General features: G+C 39.4%; 2 protein-coding genes across 5 annotated transcripts in view; one reads left to right on the top strand and one right to left on the bottom strand.

Moving 5' to 3' along the window:
- zgc:163022 (putative ferric-chelate reductase 1) overlaps positions 1 to 26,664 on the bottom strand; it is a 160,654-nt gene extending 133,990 nt beyond the window's left edge. For all 4 annotated transcript variants that reach the window (XM_060922720.1, XM_060922716.1, XM_060922719.1 and 1 more), the window contains exons 1-2: positions 26,581 to 26,664; positions 26,301 to 26,409 (exon numbers count right to left, since the gene is read on the bottom strand). The gene's annotated coding sequence lies outside the window, so the exon portion shown is untranslated. The remainder of the gene's footprint in view (positions 1 to 26,300; positions 26,410 to 26,580) is intronic.
- LOC132886322 (uncharacterized) lies at positions 3,610 to 7,118 on the top strand. The gene is made up of 8 exons (XM_060920868.1): positions 3,610 to 3,703; positions 3,918 to 4,028; positions 4,165 to 4,343; positions 4,589 to 4,725; positions 5,837 to 5,930; positions 6,142 to 6,471; positions 6,603 to 6,774; positions 7,012 to 7,118. Exons 1-8 carry the CDS (start codon positions 3,610 to 3,612, stop codon positions 7,014 to 7,016), a joined length of 1,122 nt encoding a protein of 373 aa, XP_060776851.1. The 3' UTR covers positions 7,017 to 7,118.
- Positions 26,665 to 26,939: the final 275 nt, after the last annotated feature.

Genomic DNA, 26,939 nt, shown 5'->3' on the forward strand with positions numbered 1-26,939 from the left:
CCAAGGTTGGACTGCTGCTTCTGTTAAACGACCTAAATTGCCGAATGCATGCGTCAAAGCACACACTGAGTTTTATTAAAGACCTTATACCATTTCACTTGCCCTTACCCATTCGGATCTGGAAGACGCTTTACAAAAAAGGTGAGAGCGTTCTAACATGCATTTCAGTCTGCTCGCGGCCAATCTAATCCAAGGGGCCTTTTCAACAAGTAATCTGTCGTGCAAGTTGGGCAGAAGCACGCGTCAGGCAGGCAACATGTAGGCCTACAAGTCAGTAACCTATTCAACTAACTTTCATCCGAACTTTAAGTTTTCTACGGGGTCGAGCCACCGTACCAACTCACTCGGGGAATAGGCTCATATCGGCCAAATAGGGAGACGTCTTGGAGAGAAACGTGAGAATGCAAGATGACAGTATGTAGCCACTGCAGGTCACTTATTTTTCAGCATAAGAAAAAACCCTTTGGTTTGACACTTCGCACCCTAATTATGTTGCTTCAACGTCACGCCCTCCATACAATTTCAGATTGACAGACATCGCAAAGCGCAAAGGGCGGAGGCTGCATGGGTGAGGGTGATAGCAAGTGACCATAACTTTGCAGAGTAATTAAATCACAGTGCTGCGCACAGACAATGGTGTGGTTTCTTGATTATTTTGTAAAGCACTTAACTAGTCATTTAACATGCGCTTAACTAGTCATTAACAGGAAAAGGTGTGTGATTTATCCTTTATCCACCCCGACTGTGCCATGCGAAGATGCATTCTGCGTCTTCAGAATTCCCCGAAGTCGGCACCGTGCTATCTGTAATCTAACTCTAAAGAAACTGTAAGTTATACTGGTTAAAAGTAGGCCTATCTGAGAATGATTTTTTCCCCGTTTTGAGGTAGATTTTGGGGAAGGTGTTTGTGAAGAAGGAATTAATCGCCTGTTCCAAATAGCCGCCTAGTCTCTAATACGCGCCGGGTCTCTTATGCGATTGAGACAAATAATAGCCCGGGCTATTATTTGGTATTTTACGGTAGTTATGCAGAAATATAGAAAATTCTAAAGGGTTCACAAACTTTCAAGCACCACATAAAAGCTAACACATAGGACCTGCTTGATCCATCCTGGTGCCCTGTGTCTGGTTGGTGTCTCATCGAATCGCTCCTGTGGAGGATGGCCCCATGAGGACAGTTGAAGGTCACACCTGGAGGACGCTCTGGACTCTTACAGTAATGCTTTTATGGCTGAGGACTACAGTTGACTTGGTAACTTTAGGACTGCAGTTGTCATGAACAGTTTTGCACTCAAGTTTCTATCAATGAAGAGTTTATAGCATCAACGAAACTGACTTCATGTTAAAACTGTTAATGTTATAGTCATGCTGTCTGTTGTTGCCCAAATGAGGATGGGTTCCCTTTTGAGTCTGGTTCCTCTCGAGGTTTCTTCCTCATGTCATCTGAGGGAGTATTTCCTTGCCACCATCGCCACAGGCTTGCTCATTGGGGATAGATTAGGGATAAAATTAGCTCATGTTTTAAGTCGTTCAAATTCTGTAAAGCTGCTTTGTGACAATATTTATTGTTAAAAGTGCTATACAAATAAACTTGACTTGACGTAGCTAGTTAACTTGGACGCTGTTAGTTAGCATGTACAAATGGAGTTATGCTAACATGAATAACGTTAACTTATCTGAAGTCCTTTCAGAAATGTTTTAGCATAATCTTGCCAAGTAAACAAAATGTAGAAATCTGTCTCTTCTAGTAATGTTAGCTACCCAATATGATTTTGAGTTTGAAAAGATTTTGCTAGCATGTCAGGTGGAGTTTCACTGACTAGCTAGCTTATTGTTAAATCACCATGATTCCACAGGCAGATTTATATATGCATGAACACATACACTTGCGTGTGCGCGCACACACACACACACACACGTAAGACCTGTGAGATGGACAGTATTTTACTCATCAGTCACAAAAATTGTTGGAATTTTTTGTTTTGATGTCAGATGATGGTGTTGCACTTTTTTGTCTTGCTGAAAGCAGTGTTGCTGTTGGGCAGTGATTAAGCTCGAGGTGTGGATCTGGGTTTTAATCAGGTTAGACTGTCATTTTTATTTTCTGAGGAAGCTGCATTTACAGCTATTCCACTGTCTTCCTGATTAACATACACATACATGTGTACACACACTGCCAGATCTGGGTCAGAACACGACCATGCTGTTTTGTGGGGTGGGGAGGAGCATTACTATCAGGGCAGGAATTTCACGAGGGCCATGGCCCTCGTGCCCTCTCAATTTAGCCTTGTGCCCTTGGAAAAAAATATCTGCCGTAAGGCCACAGTGGCCTTGATGCCCTGTGGTTTTGTGGTTTTGTAGTCTGCCTTATGACTGCCAATAGGCTTTAACATCACCTGCGTCTATTGAGAAAAAAATACGTCTTTTGATGACATTCTGGATTCTTATTGGGCAACTCATCAGTGGTGGATCGGACTCAAGCCTGGCATGAACTGCTCCGACGTGCTATAATGACACCAATCTATCACCAGCCAATCAGGAGACTTAATCAAATGCACCCCCCCACTTGTGTCCGCGCCTGAGACATTGAATTTTCACAGAAGGAGGGAAGAAGCTGACTGAGGTAAGACTGTGTGATAAATTAACGAACGAATAAGAGAGGAATTTCAACATACACAGCAAATGTGCCAGTGTTATTTTTTTAGTGTTGATGTAAATTAACAGGGGTTACTATTAATTTTACTCAGAATTGATCAAAATTAACTCCCCCTAGAGTCCATTCCTGAAAGTGTAAGAGTTGATATCCGTCGTTCTGAGAATCACTCTGAATTTACACTCTGGCTCGTTCAACTGGCCACACCCACCATTTGAATTGCTCACCGTGGCAGTGACCAGCACACTGGCGGCACACACACAGACTGCAGACATACATCGTCCAGATCTCTTCTTTCTACGGTAAGTTAAGTTTCGGTCGATAAAATTGTCTCTTTTGGATTGATATTAGCGTTTGTTTTTTTGTGGTTGACTGTGGCTGCTAGCTACCTAGCGAAGTTGGTTAGCTAGCTAACGTTAGCTTAGCTCGCTAGCTGGCCAACACTGTGCTGGACCAGGGTTTAGCTAACATTAGTTCCTCAAATTATTAAAAGTGTCTACAAAGGAAAGGTTTTTTGAGTAATATGAATGTATTGAAAAGGTTATAGACGACACGAGTATAGTATGACAACATTACACATATGCAATGCACATTGTAAATAGGCCTACATTGTGTTAACGTTAGTGTTGGGTTAAATGTATGGTTTATAGTGTTTCCCATGAACGTTAATTAACGAGACACAGGCGTTTGGGTCCGCTACAGTCTCTCACGGAGTAATATATATATATATATATATATATATATATATATATATATATATATATACACACACACACACATATAGTGTTTTTTTTAAAACAGCATTTCACCTCCCTTCATCACCGTCAGTCTCATGTTGCGCGGTAGTCGCGGTAATTGTACAATGTTCAAACTACCCCCCACCCAGTGGGAAGCACTGGGTGCAAATGTAAGAAATTAGGAATAATAAGTTATGCCATTCTTGTCTTTGAAGCGACATGCTGGTTCCTGTAGAGTATAAAGGAGTCAGCAAATGGGTGAGGGTACCACAGGCGGAGGATGAGTACAATTACTCCCAGTTTTTGCAAGCAGGTAACTGTTAGGCTGATTTGACTGTCATGTTTATTTGTGCATTTAGGGTTTTCCAATGTTTTTCCTAGAGACTACAGATGAAAATTAGCTTTCCTGCTAACTCCGGTGTATTTATAGTTCATCAGCTCTGTTCATTAATGCAAGTCTGTCCCTCCCAAATCTTGCTTATCTACAGTATCTTATGTTTTAGTGCTGGCAAAATTCAATTTGCCAGGTTCTGCTTCCTTGAGCCTGAAGGATTCCTCTAATGTGGAAGTGGATTCAGACATATTTGATGAACTCTTGAAGTCATCTGGGGTGTCTTTCAAGGCCGAAGAATGTGATGGTAAGGGATTGCAGGCTTATATTTTTAATTTTTAAGAATTTGAGTCTGTTTTCGACAAAAGATAAATTGAGCTGTAACTCGTTTCCTCTCGTGGTCACTTGAGACATTTACAATGCCAGGCTGTGTGTTTTCTTAGGTAGCAATGCCGAGGTGGAGTTCTCAGAGGGCTCATCTTTATCAGACTGGTCACCATCACCATCACGTGCATCCCAAGGGTCATCATCAGGTTCTGACTCAACGCTGATACTGGAATCTACCAAAGCTCAGAAAAGACAGCTGGTTGAAGGACCCCTGGATAGCAACATTGCAAGAGATGTAAGTTAACCACCTGATATTGACCCTGATGTCAATTAGACTGGTGTCAAACCATACATTAAAATTTCACAATAAGTATGTTTGTACTGCAGCTTCAGTATCGGAATGAGAGCTCCCAGAGCTCCGTTATGTTAGCTAATTCTCATTTATCATGCACCCCCTAACCAACTGTTACATCAGCCCAGGGCACAGGCTGAAATACCTACTGTACCTGCAGTGTGAATGTTATGCAATTGTCGTTTCAGAATGTTAGAGTCGCTCTGTATTCAAAGCCTGGTGGAAAAGAAATATTCAAAGAGTACGAGAAAACAAGCGTCATCAGTGATGTTACAAGGAGGAAGATGGTAAACATTCTTGTGGCAGATATGGTAGAGAGCCATGGGTAAGTGAATGCACTTGCAGTGACAAGTTGTGGTTTTTTTTTTCTTGTTTTTTTTTCACCTCCAAAAGTCGCTGCCAATTATGTCTTCACCCACACCCATGTGCACATCAAGGTTATTATAGTTTTAAATTTTTCATTAGTTTTGATTTTTATTTAGCTATTCAATTTGCGTTTTTTGTTTCAGTTCAGTTTTAGTTCGCTCAATAAGTGATGAAGCAGTTTTAGTTTAGTTTTTATTTTCAGGAAATGACTAGTTTTTATTTGGTTTTTATTTATTTTTATTTTCTTTCTTTTTTAGTTTTTCAGGTTTTAGGAGAAAGCCTCTGTGAGACCTCTGAAGATTAACTTTTTCCCTTTTAGTTGCATCCCATAATGTTCCCATCAGTCCTCATCACGTTTCCATTCACTCTTATCTACCTGTGGGTTGTACTCTAAGTTGTACCATCTTGAGCTGTGGCCTTTTCTTCCTGCGACTATAGCATCTCTAACTACAACTAAGCTGATGTTATCTGACATTCACTTTAGTTTTAGTTTTTGTATTATTATTGTAGTTTTTATTTAGTTATAAATATAAAATATTTATAATATAAAATCATTTTTATTTTTCATCTCATCTCATCTCATTATCTGTAGCCGCTTTATCCTGTTCTACAGGGTCGCAGGCGAGCTGGAGCCTATCCCAGCTGACTACGGGCGAAAGGCGGGGTACACCCTGGACAAGTCGCCAGGTCATCACAGGGCTGACACATAGACACAGACAACCATTCACACTCACATTCACACCTACGGTTAATTTAGAGTCACCAGTTAACCTAACCTGCATGTCTTTGGACTGTGGGGGAAACCGGAGCACCCGGAGGAAACCCACGTGGACACGGGGAGAACATGCAAACTCCACACAGAAAGGCCCTCGCCGGCCCCGGGGCTCGAACCCGGACCTTCTTGCTGTGAGGCAACAGTGCTAACCACTACACCACCGTGCCGCCTATTTTTATTTTTTGTTTACTAAATTATTTTTTCACTGCTAGTTTTAGTTTTAGTTAACTATAATAACCCAAGTGCACATAAGTGAAATTTGCAGTTTTTGGAGGAATGATCTCTCTCTTTTCAGGAGGGTCCCTCCGGTGAATGTGCGGATCCTCTATGCACTTGGGATTACAACACTGTTCCCTAAATTGAAGGACCCGGATTCTAAGAATGGCTATGTGAGTATAAACAGCAATGCATCCCCATATATTCTGTGTTGTAAACTGTTTTTGTCTCTAAATAACATCTCTTGCAAGTCTGCCAGTCCTGGGTGAGGGATCCCTCCTCTGTTGCTCACCGTGAGGTTTCTCCAATTTTTTCCCTGTGAAAGGGTTTTCCTGGAGTTTTTCCTCAGTTGATGTGAGTCAATGTGTTTTTCTTTATCAACAGGAACATTTCTATGATCACCAGAGTGGTTCCGGCTACCTAGCGTGGAGGCTGAAAACTGTTCAGCGGAACTCTGCTCAAGACAGCAAGAAATCCAGGACCACTTTCCAAGAGGGCCCCAAGACTCCACGCAGTATCCGTTCAGATGAGAAGCAGTTGACCGGTGATGAATGCAGGGAAGCCATATCGGTCATGATACACTCAAGTGATACGACCCTTGTCAAAAATAAGATGAAGGCAACATTCCAGCACAGGCAAAAGGTGGTTCACGACCCAGATACTGCTTCTTCTGTCCTGGATCTCTTTCCCAGGTTCTTGGATACACCTGGCTTGGTAAACATAAAATTAATTACTGATGACTTTGTGATTGCCTTATTTTGCTTGACTGTTTATTAATTGACACCCATAGCACCATTACAATGGTATGCTTATTCACACACACATACAAACGTTTTCTGTTTAAGATTGATCAAGACTTCACAATGATCTTTGGTGAGGAGGTGTCTGGTAAATTCCTCTCGAAGTGGCCAACATTTTTCAAACCAAGAGTCATCGCAGATTGCTGCAAGAATCTAACCCCAAGTCCGCATGTGGATGAGCTACTTCTGTCTGCACAACAGGAGTCTGATGATGGTGGTAAGTGTTAATTGAATAGTGGACGCAGTAGATTGCACATGCCTTTAGTGTACACAAGAAAAGAGGATATTGTTGAGTTCTTTCTTTTGTTTGGCCCCTTTACTACAAATCACATACTGCACCTTACTGCCAGCCATATTCAATCGATGGTGTAATTTAAGAAAACTTTACTATAACTGATTCTGCAATGCTTATAAGGAAACAAAGGACATTTTATAGTCACTTCTAATTCTGCAGTGTGACATTCTGAAGAGTGGGACTCTGAGATGGCCGCCATCCTTCTGCTGCTTCACCTCTTGCCTCCAACAGTTAAAGGCAAGAAGACCGGCAAGATGAGCGCATCGGAGGCTGCTAGACGCCTGATCAAGTTCATGAAGGTATTTTCTTAGGACTGTACATCACTGATGCAAGGTTTTCATATCAGCTGATGTAAAGTTTTCAGGAGCCAATATGGCAGGATAATGGGGGGGTGCAGTTAAATTGTTTTTAAAAAGTCATCCATCCATTCATCACACAAAAATAAATGAATGCTGTGTACATTGATCGACCCATCTCTGAATTCATTACTTGTCTACCGGTACATCTATCTATCAATTATTAATTCATCAAGTTGTGTATTGCGTATATCCATTCATACAGTCAGTCGCACATGAATTAAAATGACTTGAGTAAAAACTCTCTCTCTCTCTCAGGTGGGGTCAAGCATGGAGACTGTCCTTAAAGAAACTGGCCCCAAACAGCCCTTTCTTCTCGGTGTCGGAGAAAGAAGCAACAGCATCCGGGATTTCTACATCATCCTGGACCAGAAGGCCATTCCCTGCAGGATGCAGACCCCAGTTGCTGCCTTTGATGAGCTCTTCAAGGCGCATTATGCTTTTGCTGTGTCATATGATGAAGCGCTGTCCAGCTTCTTCATCTTCATCCAAACCACTGTGTATGGCATCAACGTCGGCAAAGTGAAAGAGAGTCCTCAGGTAAAAGAAATCAGAGCGAGGCTTCTTCACTGTGAAGTTTGAAGACCGATTTTGACCAGAAATGTACACATGTTACATTTGCAAGGTACACCACACCAGTTGTTCCGTGTTATTTAGACATTTGAAGTTTGAGCATGGATTGTATCCTGGAAGGTCTCTGCGCTTGAACTGTGGAAAGCATGGTTGTTCATTTGTTTTTTGTACATATTCTGGTTACCAACGTCATCTATCTCGAGCACATAAAGACTGTCTTGATCCAGATCCCGTCAGCAGTTTTGAATTTGAGCCTGTAGCTGGACCTTCCACACCAGTGAATGTGGATTCTCCTGTGAGGGTCACTACACATGTTCCAGTTGAAAAGAAGAATATACTGGACATGTGCAGCTCTGTTATTGCTCAGGTTCAAGCCTCAGGTGTTCCAGAGAGTACTGTGCAGTGTTTAGTTGGCTCAATGGAGGAACTGGTTAATGACATCCATGCTCACACAAAGGAAGCTGTTGTTAATTGTTTGTCTTCTGATGCATCTAGAGAAACTTTGGATAGAGTTGAGAGTTGTTTTGATCAACTAGAAAACCCATTTTCATGTCTTAACACAGAATCTAAAAGGATGAGGCATTTTGAAAAGAAATGGAATATAGTAGAACCTGTAGAGCATGTTCTGGGTGTCCGTTTTGATGTAAGAAGAGATAGAATAACAGGCATGTATAGGCAAGTTCCGGTTAATGATAAGTTCATGTATGTACCTATCAGGGGGTCTCTCTCATCTATGTTTAGTAACAGTGAACTCTGTAACAGTTTCCAAGAAGTAAAACCACACCAGGAGGGATTTTACAGAGATATAAGTGATGGGTCCTACTTTAAAAATCATAGTTTATTTTCTCAGCAAGAACCCGCTCTTCAGATCCAGCCAATCCGCTGGGCTCAAAAAAGGGTGTGCACAAACTTGGATGTGTCTATTTTGTTTTGAGAAATTTATCACCAAAGCTCAATTCTGTGTTAATGAATATTCATCTTGTCGCTCTCTTTCACTCGGAGGATCTTAAGAAATATGGGTTTGAGCCAATTCTGAAGCCACTTATTGATGATCTTAAGATTTTGGAGACGGAAGGAATACAGTTGCCCTTTTCAGCTACACCTGTGAAGGGTTCAGTCATTCAGGTTACAGGAGACAATTTAGCTCTACATGCACTTTTTGGTTTTGTTGAATCATTCAGTGCGACGTACTGCTGTAGGTTATGTTTAACTGATAAAAGTGAATATCAGTCAGTTTTCAGTGAAGATCACCCAGGTTTAACTCTACGTTCAAAAGACCTTCATGTTGAGCATGTCCGTGTCATCCAGGAAAATCCTGCTTTGAAATCAACATTTGGTGTCAAACGAGACTGTCCACTCAATTCCCTCCAGTTTTTCCATTCGTCAAATAATTACGCTGTAGACATAATGCATGACCTGCTAGAAGGAGTGGTGCAATATGAGTTAAAGCTTGTGTTTCAGTATCTGATCAAGAATTCAATATCCCTGAGTTCATTGTCTGAAAGAATCGTTAGCTTTAATTATGGATACACACAGAGAAAGAACAGGCCAGGTGGGCTTAAGCTGGATGACAACAGCAAAGATCTTGGACTTAATGCTATCCAGTCTTGGTGCCTCCTACGCAATGCCCCGCTGATATTTGGAGATTTAGTTAAAAGAGAGGATACCTGTTGGCAATTGTTACTCCTTTTAATTCAAATTGTAAACATTGTGTTTTCACCAACTGTAACTCATGGTATGACTTGTTATTTGAAACATTTAATTTTTGAACATCATAAACTTTTTAAATCCATCTTCCCAGAGCACAGTCTCATTCCCAAACATCACCATATGATCCACTACCCAAGCTGTATTAGAAGAATTGGACCACTCATACACATTTGGTGCATGCGATTTGAAGCAAAACATAATTTCTTCAAGAAATCTGTTAAAAACTTCAAAAATATTGCTAAAACTCTGGTTAAGAAACATCAGGCTCAGTTTGCATTTCATTTTGAGAACTTTTATTTCCAAAGATTACAGTTTGGTCCGATCTCCGAAGTCCCAGTCAGCAGTATAGAGGGTGGAGAGGTGCTGAATGAAGCTTTTGATGTGCCATCAATTTCCACCACTTCCTGGGTCAAAAACTATGGCACAGAGTATCAAGTTGGGATGTATGTGGTCACTGGAGTTGAAAATGAGATGCCTTTGTTCAACAGGATTGACAGTATAATTGTTAAAGACAACAATGCCTATCTTTTGATTTGTAAAGTCTCGAATATTTTCTTTGATGATCATTTAAATGCATTTGGTATTGAGGAGAAAAATGAGATTTTCACAGTGATCTGTGTAAATGATTTGGTATATTACAGACCTTATGATGGGCAATTTTCATATGACACCGATGACCAAGTGTACCTTGTTCCATACTGTAATTATATGTGAATCCATGCAGACTGTTTTTTTGTTGATGCGGTGTGGTGGCCATTTAATAAGACTTTTTTTCTTAAGAACTGTTTGCCTTGTGTATTTTTTGTGATAGGTTTGGCGGGTGGTTGTGGTGGTTGATTGGTAGTCAATTTTTACATCCATTGGTCTGAATGCATTGGTAGTCAGTGTAGCATTTTCAACCGCAGTCAGTGTAACATTTTATTAAAATGACACTAGTGTAGAGTACTATTGACACTATACATGTGTTAGCCAGTGTTAACTTTGAACTCCATACAGTGTTGAAATTACTATAGCTGAGTGTAAAAACACTAACACTGACACTATACATGCGTTAGCCAGTGTTAACTTTGAACTCCCTACAGTGTTGAAATTACTAGACCTAAGTGTAAAAATATACACTGACACTAGTGTAGAGTACTATTGACACTTCACAAGTGTTGGCCAGTGTTAATTTTTAACTCCCTACAGTGTTGAAATAACTATAGCTGAGTGTAAAAACATTAACACTAGTGTTAGTGTTAAATTAACACTGAAAAGAGTGGACGCATATACACACTTTCTTGGTGTTAAATTTAACACTCTCAGAGTTGATTTAACACTGGCTTTTTTGCTGTGTATAGGGCTTAAGTTTGTTACCGTTAAATACGCATTGTTTGTACAGTAACATTATGTCGTTACAATGTTGACCCACTTTTAACGTGCTGAGTACTGACTGTAGCCGGTAACAAATGCTAATTAGCTTGCTGTCGAGTTTTTCCTTTGTCGAGCTTTAAGCGTAAGGTCATGGATGTTACTACTGCTTGTTCCTGCCGTAATATGATACGTGATATGTGCTGTTGTCTGTTCATAGCCACTTTTTTAATCTATGCAGTTAGCATTGTTTTGTTACTCGTATTGTATGTTTCTTTTTGCTGTTTAACCGAAGTGTAACTGCTGCCATCTTGACGAGATCACCATTGCAAGAGATTTTATCTCATTGTTTTTGGCATCATTACAACATTTACTTTTATTCATTTACCCCCAGTAATAATTATGCCAAGCAAGGAGCGGAGGGAGAGGTGCCGTAAAAAAAAAAACTTTGAAGATGCAGCTAAAAACTGCAAAACAATGGACGCTTTTTTCAAGAGGTGAGTGGTAGCTTAATTATGATTCAAGAGGCAACAAGATCTTGTAGTTTGTTTGTTAGCTATCTAACAACACACCAAAAGTGAAATTCAGGGAATCAGTTTATCATGCACAATCCATAAATATTTAGGCCATATATTTAACCCTCTGGATCCCAGAGCCCACTGGTGGGCTCAAAATACTACTTATTTTTAAATGATTCGAATTTACAAACACTTTCATCCAAAAGCTGAAAAGACTGGCGAAATTGTCAGATTCTGAAGTTTCTGAGGGTACCTGAATGTTTCACAGGCGACGTCAGCAACATATTTAAATATCCCAGAGAAAACGGTACAGTGAAATTTCATCAAAGTCGCTTTGAATCGAACATCATTTTGAAAATTTGCAGAAAATACATCATTTGCTCTAGCTAAATTCTGTAAAAACAAATAATTCTATGACCTTTCATGCTTTCAGCGAGCCCTGAATGATTTGCATACAGCCTGTGGTCGTGCTTCAACAATTCGCTGAACTTTACTACTCTGGGCATTGGCTTACACGTGTCACATTTTGGGTCATAGCCACTCAGAACCAATGAACAGGCTCCATTTGCCTGTTCTCAGTGCCTTACAGTCATGTTTTTAGGGAGTAAACAACCCTTTCTTTTAAGTTTGTTTAAATTACAAAAATGAGTAACCCAATGACTGTCTCATATACTCTTCATATACTCATACTGTTTAAGTAATGCAATAAAACTAATCTTTAAAAGTGGAATTTACTCAAACTGTTTGCATAGAATGAACTTTGGGGTTAACAGTGTAATAGTGTTGCAGTGTTCTGCAAATTTGCAATTTAATATTTCAGATCTTGAGACATGAAAGTGCTATTTTAAAAAATAAAAGGTCAGAAATGTTTTCTTTATCGTCTATTTAGTTCATTTTATTTCCTCAATAATTTTCCTTGATTGAGAAATCGGTCTGGGCTCTTATGGGTTAATTAGTAGCCTGCATGCTAGTATATGTTCCATTTACAGTCAAACATTTTGATGAACTCCAGGCTCAACTTTGATGAATCAAAAATCTGCGTAGTAGTACAGTCTGAAGATGCTCTTGCACATTCGGTGGTCAATTGAACAAAAATTATGGGAGGATATAGGTTTAGTAAGTTTTGCAATTTTTGAAGTGAGTGATGGATTGATAAGTTTAGATGTGTTCAATATTTTCTTATCTTCAGACATAATAGTGTAGGAGATGTTTCTTTACCTGCTTGGTAGTTTCAACTGAGACTCCAATCTTCCTCAGAAGAGTCATTAGTCCTTAAATTAAATTCATTATAGACGTGAACTTAAAATCATTGTTTTATTTTATGGCCTTGGTGCCCTGGCTTTTGGCCTTCGTGCCCTCAAAAAAAATTGACAGCACAAAAGGCCAAGTGGCCTTGCCCCTAAAATGACGAAATTCCAGGCCAGGGGCCTCATGTACAAAGACCTGCGTGGATTTCCCACTAAATATGTGCGCACGTCAAAATCGGGAAATTTGCGTACGACCAAAAAAATCCGGATGTATCAATCAGTGCGTACGAAGGTTTCCACGCACTCTCCTGTTGTACATCCCAATCAACGTGGAATTCGGCGCACATGCACGAGCCCCGTTCCCCGCCCCGTCTCCTCCCTCAATTATTCCACACTGAATATGTTAATTAGTATAAATAGACCTGCAGTAAGGCCCGCGTTAGGTAAAAGACATGGCAACTTTTACTAACGCGTTAATGTTAATTAAATGTTAGAAATCTCGCGTTAATCAAATTAACATTTAACATTTATTATTAACATTTAACATTTATTCATGTTAATCCCTGCCTTTAGCACAGTGTAATAGAATTCACATACATCACTTAATTGTTCTGTCACCTCCAATTAAAGTGATGTTCAAAGTGTATGCTATGAGACATGCAATGGTCACTGATTGTATGCCACTGAATGTGAATGTAGCCTATACCAAGATAATGGTATGATTTGCATCGTCCGCAGTGCCTGCGCCACAATGAGTATCTATTTGAGTTACATGGGTTTTGAAAACAAAAAAACACCTTTAGTGCTCTAATGTGTACATTTTTTTGGGGACACCCTGTATTTGAGGAAATGTCTTCCTCTCTTAGTAGGCCCAATATTCCTAGCCACATGTAACCAGAAATAAAACATGTGCACATATTTTCCACAATAGGATTTTAATGACAAATGTATTCTAGCAGGGTGCCAGGGAACAACAGGAGGCCCCCAGTCCATCCCACCCGAGCAGGAAGAGGACCCCCAGCCGAGCGGATCCAGCGTCACTGTCACCTGCCCCCCTTCTCCACCGCCTGCCCCTGTCGTCGGGTCCACAGGCCGGGTGCTGACGCGCGCGGTCCTTGAGTCGCAAGGGGAAATTGTAAAGGGGATAGAGGCGATTAACGACAACCTCGAGGGAATCCGCGAGGAATTGAAGGAACTGAATAACACATTAAAAGAATATCTTAAAAAATGAATGGTGTCCCGTCTGCCCTTACCTTTTCACATTGTGGCTATTAAGCGCTGCCGGGTTTGTATGCCATGTCGCTGTGGCACCTCGTTGTGAGGCCCAGGGTCTGGGTCCTCCGGCAGGTCTCGCTCCATTATTGGCATGCCGTGCCGCTGCGCCACATTGTGTAACATGCCACACACCGCGGTTGTGTCTGATTTGTACGCACTTGGAAATCGTTTCATATATTGATCTTGGTAATTATGTGATAAGGCTACCCCATGCAACATCAACTAATAATATTTCAGTCTGACACCTCACGGCAAATGCGCGAGGAAGATCTATTAAGCTAGCTGCAATGCATGGTCCTGCATGTGCATTCTTTAATTTAATTAATTAACCAATAGTCAATGGGAATAATATCGAAATGATATTGCTGGGGTTTCTCATTTCCCGTAATTACAATATGGAAGGGATGGTTGATGGATCTGTTGGCATTTACCCAACAGTCTCGCATTATGTGTCTCGACAATGTCGTATGACTGACATACATTTCAATTCACGCATCCTGATGTTCCGATGCATTTTTGGATGCCTCTTATCGCCATGTCATGACTCTTGACTGAGTAGGCCTAAATGTAGTTGCGTTGCTCTGCCTCTAAGTGTCGCCAAGTACCAAGATGCACCAGAAATGTGCGTACGCCAGCCATGAGGTTTGCATAGAGTACCACACTTTTCCACGCCAAGTCAATCTTTGTACATACGAATGTTTGTGCAGAAAGTGACGTACGTAGCTTTTTTGTGCGTACGCAAGCTTTGTACATGAGGCCCCTGGTTACTATTAATAAATAAATAAATAAATAAATAAATGACAATGGGTCTTTTTCAGTTCAGTTGTGTTTCATTTTGTAACATTCTACCAGCTGTTTATTCTACAGGTTCTACAAATTAGTCATTAAATCCAGTTGGTTGTTTCAGAGGCATTAGGTTTTGTCAGCGTTATGGCAATAATACAGCTGACAGAAAATGTACACTGACAGAAAATGTACTTTTAATACTTAAGTATTTTTTAAAATCAAGTACTTCAGTACTTTAACGTAAGTAAAAATTTGACTGTACAACTTTCGCTTGTATTGGAGTAACATTTGACCAGTGGGATCTGTACTTTGACTTAAGTAATGAACTTGGGTTCTTTGTCCACCTCTGCTGCAATTACCCTTCGAGGTATACTATTAGTTTTCAAGCCCTAACCCTTACCTCATGCACACTACCAGTAGATAACTTAAGTGTTTTGTACCTTAAATTACAATGAAGTTATGAAGGTAAGAATTCACAAAATAACAACAGATACTCAGGATTAAGAACATGTTCATCTCATCTCATCTCATTTTCTCTAGCCGCTTTATCCTTCTACAGGGTCGCAGGCAAGCTGGAGCCTATCCCAGCTGACTACGGGCGAAAGGCGGGGTACACCCTGGACAAGTCGCCAGGTCATCACAGGGCTGACACATAGACACAGACAACCATTCACACTCACATTCACACCTACGCTCAATTTAGAGTCACCAGTTAACCTAACCTGCATGTCTTTGGACTGTGGGGGAAACCGGAGCACCCGGAGGAAACCCACGCGGACACGGGGAGAACATGCAAACTCCGCACAGAAAGGCCCTCGCCGGCCCCGGGGCTCGAACCCAGGACCTTCTTGCTGTGAGGCGACAGCGCTAACCACTACACCACCGTGCCGCCCGAACATGTTCATGTAATGGCATTACATATCTGTACACTGAAGGGTAATGGGTGTGTTTTTTATTATTTTCCAAAGCGTTCTTGCTCCTGAATCTCAGGCAAATATGAAATCCTGATAAACTTTACTGCACTCACAAACTCTTCCTCTAGCTCTCTGTTTAATAATCGTGCTTAGATGATGTTTTCTGAGACAGATATTATTTAAAACTCATAAATCATGTGATTAAAAAGCTGATACTAAACCTCACTGCACACATGCACATAAACGCACATCTTATAAAACCCTATAAAGACAGTTTCTGATCCATATAAACAGTTCATTAAGAAATTTGTGAAAAGTATAAGAACTTTTGGGGCTGAGAGCGGGCTGAGAGCGAGAGCGAGGCTGCGCGAGAGCGGGCTGAGAGCAAGGCTGCGCAAGAGCGGGCTGAGAGGCTGCAACATTGACTTTCTGCACCTCAACCCTGAAGCTGTTATAGCTACAACTCTTCAACAGAAGGTCCCAGGAAGATAAAACGGTAAGTCCATTCCAATTTAGTCAATACAAGTATACTTTCCATTTTCAATCATGCCCACTCGCGGCCAGAAAAGTCAAGCAGAAGATGAGTTCGTGTCAGTGGGGGTAATGAAAGAAATGATGGAACAGAACAAAGCGTTCTATGAGGATCTCTTAAAAAGACAAGAAGCGATTTTTCAATCCTTTACCCAGATGTGAATGGATTCAGCTAACAAGCGCATTGATTCCCTTGTAAGAGAAGTTCAGGAAGTCAAGTCATCACTACAGTACTCGCAAGCAGAAGTCGACACTCTTAAAACTTTACTGAAAGAAGCTCAAACAGATGTCAATGCACTGAAGGCCACCGTAGAGTCAGTTAAGTGTATCAGGTCTCAAGACATGCCAGAGATTGCTAAGAAAATGGATTATTTAGAAAACCAGAGTCGAAGGAACAACATCGTCATTGATGGAGTGGAAGGCAACAACAGCAAGGAAACATGGGCAGAGTCAGAAGGAAAGGTGCGAAACATCCTGTCCAAAAACCTGCAGTTAAACCCTAAGACTATTGAAATTGTCCTCGACCGAGGCAGATAGTTGTCAAACTGTTGCGTTTTAAGGACAAGCAGCTCATCCTGAGTAAAGCCAGATCTCATCTGAAGAACACTACCATCTTCATCAACAAGGATTTCTCAGAACAAGTCAGGAAACGACGAGCTGAACTGGTACCCGAGATGAAGGCAGCAAGACAACGTGGTGACTTCAACGTGACAACGTGACAGCAAGACAACGTGGTGACAAGATTAATTATGATAAACTCGTAATCGGAAAGAAAAATGACATCCAGTAAAATCTATTTCTGATACTCTTACTTAGCATTTTTGTGTAATGATGTATATAATTTAACTATGGCTATGTTAAATACATCTCTACAAACAGGAAAACAAGGAACTCAAACTATGGTACATGTTCAAACACATTTGAAGATGTTAACCTGATGTTCAATCCTTTTTTGTTAAACAGTGAAAGCAAAAATGAATCAAAATACACAGATGATTGGGACCCCGACGTAAACTTTTTCAGAAATTCTACGAACAATTTATGCCAGTATTATTCGAAAATTCATTTAAGAATTTGTGCAAAAAACTGTCTTACGCCATTTCAACTTTTTCAATGTTACATCTTAATATTAGGAGCCTTCCACAGAATTATGATAACTTTACTCACTACTTATCAACGCTTCAGCATGATTTTTCGGTCATTGGCCTAACTGAAACCTGGCTTAATGATTCTACATCACGTTTTTATGACATACCAAACTATGTTTCATTACACTGTTGCAGATTAAAAAGAATAGGTGGAGGAGTCTCTATCTTAATACAGTACATCAGAGCATTGAGTTCATTGAACAAAAGGACCTCGTCATTCAATCTGAGGAAGATATGATTGAATCTCTCCTTATAGAAATACATCCATCCTCTCTGCAATGGGAAAAGGTCTTATATTAGGTTGCATATACCGGCCACCCAATACTGATATCAAGAACTTTATAAGTAATTTTATGACAACTCTAGATGCAATTAATAAAGAAGGTAAAAACTGTTATATGCTTGGTGATTTTAATATAGATCTCTTAAAACATGAAAGCCACTCATTAACTGCAGACTTTCTGAACACTCTGTATTCGTGCACATTTTACCCTACAATACCTAAGCCGTCTAGAATAACAAATAGATCGGCTTCATTGATAGACAACATCATGACAAATTCTATGATTAATTCTCACTCATCAGGTCTTCTTGTTACAGACATATCAGATCACCTACCTGTATTTTATATCACTAAACTCAGTAGAGGAAATGGAACAACAAAATGTCAACAACGCAGTTACCGAAGTTTCAATCAAGGCAATATCGATAAATTTAAAGCTGTCTTATCAAAAGAAAGCTGGGAATCCGTGTATAACACTGAGCCAAATTCTTCTTACTGTAATTTTCTTCAGATTTTTAATTCTCATTTTGAAAAATGCTTCCCTCTGAAAACTATTTCAACAAAAAGGAACTTGGAGAACAATATTAAAGCTTGGTTTACAAAAGGATTATGCAAGTCTTCTAAGATGAAAAATAAGCTCTACAGGAAGTATTTAAAGAACCCTATACTGACAAGTGACAACATTACAAAAATACAAAATATATAGAAATAAATTTAATTGTTTGATTCGTATGTAGGGGCGGCACGGTGGTTTAGTGGTTAGCGCTGTCGCCTCACAGTGAGAAGGTCTGGGTTCGAGCCCTGTGGCCAGCGAGGGCCTTTCTGTGTGGAGTTTACATGTTCTCCCCGTGTCCGCGTGGGTTTCCTCCGGGTGCTCCGGTTTCCCCCACAGTCCAAAGCCATGCAGGTTAGGTTAACTGGTGACTCTAAATTGAGCGTAGGTGTGAATGTGAGTGTGAATGGTTGTCTGTGTCTATGTGTCAGCCCTGTGATGACCTGGCGACTTGTCCAGGGTGTACCCCGCCTTTCGCCCATAGTCAGCTGGGATAGGCTCCAGCTTGCCTGCGACCCTGTAGAACAGGATAAAGCGGCTAGAGATAATGAGATGAGATGAGATGATTCGTATGTCTAAGAGGCAATACTATCAGGATAGGTTTATAACAGCATCAACTAATATACATAATACTTGGAAACTCATAAATGAACTTCTCAATAGAAAAAGGGCAGCTTCTACTCTTCCTTTAAAGTTTTTTGGCGGGGAAGGTGAAGTGTCAAATCAACAAGATATATTCAATAAATTTAATGATTTTTTGTGAATATCGGCCCTTCTTTGGCAAAAAAAAATAGATAAGACTAACTGTTCTCCATTATCATATCTATCGAATGATTATTTACCCATCAGCTTTTTCAAAGCGCCCAGCACAATGGAAATTCATGAGATAATTATCAATCTAAAAAACGTAGCACCTGGTAAGGATGAAATCAAAGCTTCATTATTAAAACAGATGATTTCAGAAATTCTAGAACCCATTACACATGTCTTCAAAACATCCCTTGAAACTGGTAAAGTGCCTTCTGAGTTAAAAGTAGCCAAGGTAACTCCACTCTACAAATCTGGAGACCCCTGTGTGTTCACCAATTATCGACCCATATCAATCTTACCGGCATTTTCTAAAATTTTTGAAAAAGTAGTGTACAAAAGAATTTTGAAGCACCTAGAAATTAATAACATTCTATATTTACATCAATATGGATTTCGGAAAAATTATTCAACATATATGGCCCTTTTACAGCTCGTAGATAAAATTACTTCAGCCCTGGAAAATAACGAATTTACCATCTGAATTTTTCTCCACTTTTCTAAAGCTTTTGACACTGTATATCACAATATACTACTCGATAAACTAAACTCCTATGGTTTTAAAGGTTTTGCCTTCCAATGGTTAAAAGATTATCTGTCAGATAGAAAGCAATATGTTTTTAGTAATAGTTTTGTCTCATCCCATAAAACTGTAACATGTGGAATCCCTCAAGGATCCATACTTGGTCCTCTTTTGCTCTTGATTTATGTGAATGACCTCGCCTTGGTATCAGACAAACTCTTTACTATTTGCAGAAGATACTAATCTATTCATGTCTCATAAAAATTTTGATACACTTATAATAATGATAAATGATGAACTAGGCAAGCTAAATCACTGGTTCAAGGCAAATAAGTTGTTCATCAATATAGATAAAACAAATTTCATAATCTTTACAGGAAGAAATAAGAAATACAGTATAGAAACGGCTAAGATATTCATAGATGACAAACCCATTAAACAGATAATTAATACATGTTTTCTTGGAGTCATAATAGATGAAAAACTCACATGGAAGTTTCATATTGATCATATTTGCAAACAGATTTACAAGAATATTGGAATCATAAGAAAAGTTGCAAGTTGCCTTTCACATAAAATATTTATGACTTTGTATTACAGCTTGATATACCCCTGTTTAACATATTGCAATATTATCTGGGCAAATACTTAAACTACTTCCATCAAACCACTGTACCAGTTACAAAAGCGCTTCGTGAGAATTGCATCAAATGTCTCTTTTTTAGAAAACTCAGTGACTCTATTTTACGATCTGAAAGTCTTGACAGTATATGACATCAACAAACTTCAAACAGCCATTTTTGTTCATAAAGTAATCCATAAAAGTTCTTATTTACCAGAGCATTACAAGGATTTATTCAAATCAATTTAGATATCCATAGTCATAGTACCAGACAGCAAAACAATTTAAGGCCAATAATGACAAAATCTAATCTAAGGCAATTCACAATAATGTTTAGAGGCCCCTCCATATGGAACAGTTTAAGTCAATCCCTAATAAATTGTTTGTCCCCACCCACTTTCAAAAAATATATAAAAAAAAATGACTTCATAGACAAGCCAACTACCCCCTCCTGATTTCTTTGTTTTTCTTGTTTTTTTATGTTTACTTATATATGTAAAGATTTGGTATTTACTTTTTTTTACTTTTTCTACTATGTACTTATGATTTATTACTTATTAGTTTAAATTGTCTATTTGGTTTTCTTTAACTTCTGTTTAATTTGATATGTTATTTGATTGTATTATCTCATAAGTTAGTTAGTTCATTAGTTTTTCCTTATTTTTTTGTATTTCGATAATGATTTGCTTTTTTCTTTTGTTTGATCTTATTTATTTATGTATGTATGTTATAATCACAGAAATTGTTATGACCATACAGTAATTAATCATAGTATAGGGGAAAACCCTCGAAAAACCTTGGAGGTTTCTGGTCTTCCCCTGCATGTTCTTTTTTCTCTGTTTTAACAAAATGACTTGTTTCTTGGGCGGCACGGCGGTGTAGTGGTTAGCGCTGTCGCCTCACAGCAAGAAGGTCTGGGTTCGAGCCCCGTGGCCGGCGAGGGCCTTTCTGTGCGGAGTTTGCATGTTCTCCCCGTGTCCGCATGGGTTTCCTCCGGGCGCTCCGGTTTCCCCCACAGTCCAAAGACATGCAGGTTAGGTTAACTGGTGACTCTAAATTGAGCGTAGGTGTGAATGTGAGTGTGAATGGTTGTCTGTGTCTATGTGTCAGCCCTGTGATGACCTGGCGACTTGTCCAGGGTGTACCCCGCCTTTCGCCCGTAGTCAGCTGGGATAGGCTCCAGCTTGCCTGCGACCCTGTAGAACAGGATAAAGCAGCTAGAGATAATGAGATGAGATGAGACTTGTTTCTTTTATGTGCAAATAAACAATAATAATAAATAATAATAATAAACTGTAATCTGATATATTTTACTGATCTGTTGATAACTATAACTGATTATGGGTATGTGGTTTTTGTATTGTATTGTGTTGGGTTTTAGCAAAACATAAACTATATCAATAAAACTGTATTATTAATGTATAACAGTCATGGGGGGAAGTGAACCTGCATTCAATTCTATGTTTTTATGTATCAGGTCCTACATGACAATGGTGTGGTCCTGACCAACTTCTAGAAACAAACAAATAGCTTAAAAAAATCCGGTGATTTTTGAATTCCAATTATTTGATAATTCTGTAGTAAAATGATTTAATTTCTATTGTGAGCACAGAGTGTGACTGTGAACTGATGTGAATGGGTTGAGAGTTGAAATATCCATTTTACTTTACAGCAGAAATCTGAAATAAAATAATATTTGTGTCAAAGACTTTCTCTGTGAAATGAACCATCTCTACTTTTTAAACATTCTACAATAATAATAATAATATAGTTTCTTAAAATATGCATTTTTTTAAATCATTTGGCTTAATGCTTGACTGTCAGGTGCGAGGTATGAGGTGGATGTAAGTACAGAATTATATTTATCATTAAAGTGCAAATATACACACAGGCAAACAATCCAAATCGGCAGGCAAACTCAGATACATTAAGACAAGCAAAAGGTTGAGCGAGGCGCAAACAGGATGTCACAGGCAGCAAGAAAACAGGAACGAGGGACAGGCACAGAAATCAGGAAACCAGCTCTGTGTCTGAAATCGCTCACTCGTTCACTACTCCCTATATAGGGAATTATTATATAGAGGACTATATAGCGAGCTCATTGGTAAAATGAAAAACACTTTCGGACACGAGTCCATCACTTCCAATCAGAAGATTTCATATTCTCAAAGAATTTGAAGTTGAAGAGGTAAAGAAAATAAGAAAAAATTATTTGTCATGTCTTCTTCCCCCTAAAGTTAAAGAAGTAAATTTTAAAATCTTAAATAAAATCTATCCGACAAATGAATTCCTGAGATTAAGATTTAATTTTGATGTAAATAATTGTGTATTCTGTGAGAAAGAAATTGAGGATCTGGAACACTTTTTTTTTATTGCGACTTAGTACAAGCTTTTTGGAACGATTTGTCACCTCTGACTGTAAACATGGTCAAGTTTTTATTGATTGGTGTGTTTATTGATAATAGAAATCTAGATTTTGTTGTTAATGTTTTATTAATACTTGAAAAATTCTTTATACAGTTAGGTCCATATATATTTGGACACTGACACAAATTTTCTTTTTTTACCTGTTTACTGAAACATATTCAAGTTATAGTTATATAATGGACATGGACATAAAGTCCAGACTTTCAGCTTTCATTTGAGGGTATCCACATTAAAATTGGATGAAGGGTTTAGGAGTTTCAGCTCCTTAACATGTGCCACCCTGTTTTTAAAGGGACCAAAAGTAATTGGACAATTGACTCAATGGCTATTTCATGGGCAGGTGTGGGCAATTCCTTCGTTATGTCATTCTCAATTAAGCAGATAAAAGGCCTGGAGTTGATTTGAGGTGCGGTGCTTGCATTTGGAAGATTTTGCTGTGAAGAAAACATGCGGTCAAAGGAGCTCTCCATGCAGGTGAAACAAGCCATCCTTAAGCTGCGAAAACAGAAAAAACCCATCCGAGAAATTGCTACAATATTAAGAGTGGCAAAATCTACAGTTTGGTACATCCTGAGAAAGAAAGAAAGCACTGGTGAACTCATCAATGCAAAAAGACCTGGATGCGCACAGAAGACACCAGTGGTGGATAATCGCAGAATAATTTCCATGGTGAAGAGAAACCCCTTCACAACAGCCAACCAAGTGAACAACACTCTCCAGGAGGTAGGCCTATCAATATCCAAATCTACCATAAAGAGAAGACTGCATGAAAGTAAATACAGAGGGTTCACTGCATGGTGCAAGACACTCATAAGCCTCAAGAATAAAAAGGCTAGATTGGACTTTGCTAAAAAACATCTAAAAAAGCGAGCACAGTTCTGGAAGAACATTCTTTGGACAGATGAAACCAAGATCAACCTCTACCAGAATGATGGAAAGAAAAAAGTATGGCAAAGGCGTGGTACAGCTCATGATCCAAAGCATACCACATCATCTGTAAAACACGGTGGAGGCAGTGTGATGGCTTGGGTATGCATGGCTGCCAGTGGCACTGGGTCACTAGTGTTTATTGATGATGTGACACAGGACAGAAGCAGCATATGTTTGTGTGGATTTACATATAAAAGGCATATACATTTTAAACTGTAAAATATAATTTAAAACTACAAACATTACATGAAGCATACAAAGATGGTGTAATTCATCATACACATTATCTGTAAAAAACATGCACAATGTTCACTTCATACATACTAGATTTTCATAAAAAATTTGTATGAGGAAAATGCAAAATGGGCCACTTTCAGGAGTAAATCATACATGGCATATATATTTATTTATAAATCCTTATAAGGATTTATCCTTATAAGGATTTACTACTAAGACAGTGGTAAATTCTTATAAGTTCTTTACTGTTCTTTTTCGTATGGGGTGGTTCAGTGTGGGCCGGCGGAGAAAAAAAAAAAACAGTTGTGCGCTGGCCTTTAATATGATAAGCAATGTTAACAGTTTCTTAAAGAAACTGTTAACATTGCTTATCATATTAAAGGCCAGCGCGCAACTGTTTTTTTTTTTTTCTCCGCCGGCCCACGCTGAACCACCGGCCCACCGGGAAAACTCCCGCTACCCCCAATGGCCAGTCCATGTGTGACTAGTGGTGATGCTTCTATGTTCAGATTTTGGGAAAGCCATAACTCCGTTCTCATTGAGGCCCAGTTCCATCCCGTAAACAATCATTTTGGTTTATCAACTACCTGCGCTCAAACATGTCACAGGAGAGGCTCAATGGGCTGGCTATGCTCTCTATAGAGCGCGAACTTGCAAAGAAGCTGGACTTCAATGACCTTATTGACGACTTTGCCACAGCAAAAGTCTGGCGCATTGCATTTCGCACCTGAATAGTTGCAGACTAAGGAAATGTTCAAACTGTAAATATGTTGAAATGTTGAAATAAAATGGTTGACTGTTATAATGGGCTTGGAATACCTGTTATTTAAGGGTTGGAGTGAATGGAGACTGTGAAAAGAGGGGTTGGGTGTGGGTGGTTGCTGTGTGGTGATGTGCGTTCGCGCGCGTGTGTGTGTGTGGGGGGGCACTCAGATTATTTGGGGGGGGCCCACTCAGATTATTTTGTCCCGGGCCCAGCCAAAGCTGTCAACGGCCCTGGTCAGCGTTTCATAATACAGATGGACAATGACCCAAAACATAAAGCCAAAGCAACCCAGGAGTTTATTAAAGCAAAGAAGTGGAATATTCTTGAATGGCCAAGTCAGTCACCTGATCTCAACCCAATTGAGCAGCATTTCACTTGTTAAAGACTAAACTTCAGACAGAAAGGCCCACAAACAAACAGCAACTGAAAACCGCTGCAGTAAAGGCCTGGCAGAGCATTAAAAAGGAAGAAACACAACGTCTGGTGATGTCCATGAGTTCGACTTCAGGCAGTCATTGCCAACAAAGGGTTTTCAACCAAGTATTAGAAATGAACATCTCATCTCATCTCATCTCATCTCATTATCTCTAGCCGCTTTATCCTTCTACAGGGTCGCAGGCAAGCTGGAGCCTATCCCAGCTGACTACGGGCGAAAGGCGGGGTTCACCCTGGACAAGTCGCCAGGTCATCACAGGGCTGACACATAGACACAGACAACCATTCACACTCACATTCACACCTACGCTCAATTTAGAGTCACCAGTTAACTTAACCTGCATGTCTTTGGACTGTGGGGGAAACCGGAGCACCCGGAGGAAACCCACGTGGACACGGGGAGAACATGCAAACTCCACACAGAAAGGCCCTCGCCGGCCCCGGGGCTCGAACCCAGGACCTTCTTGCTGTGAGGCGACAGCGCTAACCACTACACCACCGTGCCGCCAGAAATGAACATTTTATTTACAATTATTTAATTTGTCCAATTACTTTTGAGCCCCTGAAATGAAGGGATTGTGTTTAAAAAATGCTTTAGTTCCTCACATTTTTATGCAATCATTTTGTTCAACCCACTGAATTAAAGCTGAAAGTCTGAACTTCAACTGCATCTGAATTGTTTTGTTCAAAATTCATTGTGGTAATGTACAGAACCAAAATTAGAAAAATGTTGTCTCTGTCCAAATATTTATGGACCTAACTGTACATAAACGCAGGTATTTTAAAACAAAACCCTGTCTGATTAGATGACGGAATGAGCTTAAGGTCCTAAGTACAAAAAAAAAAAAGCTGATTAATGATTAAAAAAAAAGCCCTTAAATTGTTTTCATTACTTGATACATTTAAGTTAATATGAGAAAGCCCTTTATATTTTATGTTTATTCTTTATTTTACTTTATATTATTTTATTATTTAGTTTTATTTTGCTCAACCAAAAGAAGGAACTGTATGTGACTTTGAAGTGCGTTGTTTGTTTGTACCTATATGTTCTAAATAAAGTTCTGAAAAAAAAAAGTTTCAGACAGCACTACAAAATGGCGTCCCCACTATGTAGTGCCCTATATAGTGAGTAGGAAGTGATTTTGGACACAGGGTTCGTGTTTTTTGGTGAGATACTGTACCCTTCCAAGCCAGCCCCCTGGTTTTGGAGGAGGAGTTCATTTGGCACACACTCTAATACTCAACACATGATTCAAAACTTCAGATTCATCTAAACAACACTAGTAAATTCTTTATTTTACATTATAAAAGAATGAATTAGTGGTGGAAGATAGTTAGTGGCTGCTTAAATTATGTTTACCTAAAATGTTAGTGTGGATTATTATTCACCTCACCATGTTTAAGTTGAGGATTATGAAATCCTCACTGAGCATTACTGATGACTGCGTTACACTTACCTCGGGTTGTTCTGTTCATCAAGTTCTGAAAACAGCAATAATAGCAGCAGGCTGTCTTTTGCTGAAGGTGAAGCTGTGACTTCAATAAGGCAATAGATATCCTCACTGACTAAACATGGAATGCAGGGTAAGAGGAAATGTGAAAAACTGAGCTGGAACATCTGTTTTCAACTTCCAACTTTAAACACACCCCAGTAAAGTACAATACATATCATTAACACTGTCACTCCTAAATTCCTGCAATAATATAAAAAGAAAAAAGATTTCATGATCAGATTACCTAACAGGAATACAGGAATGTCCCAAATACTTTTTACACACTTTCACTTCCTAATTCCTGAAGGGTGTGTCGTCATCATCTCCCTGTCCCCCACCTGATTTTGTAGTTCGAACAAAGTAAAAACACGTTTTGGCTAATTAACCTGTGTATGTGTTTGACTTACAAATGTGACATTAAAAACAATACAATTTATTCCACATTGCTGTTCAAAGGGTGGTGATTAATTTTCTAGAACAGCAGTTCAGACAGTAGTGCAGCTGCAAATCAGAGGTTTATATTAAAGCTCATTCACAGATAGATAGAGTGGATATAAAAAGTGTACACACCCCATAAAATGACAGGTTTTTCTGATGTAAAAA

Source organism: Neoarius graeffei, chromosome 5 (genome assembly GCF_027579695.1).
Source record: "Neoarius graeffei isolate fNeoGra1 chromosome 5, fNeoGra1.pri, whole genome shotgun sequence".
Taxonomy (NCBI): Eukaryota; Metazoa; Chordata; class Actinopteri; order Siluriformes; family Ariidae; genus Neoarius; species Neoarius graeffei.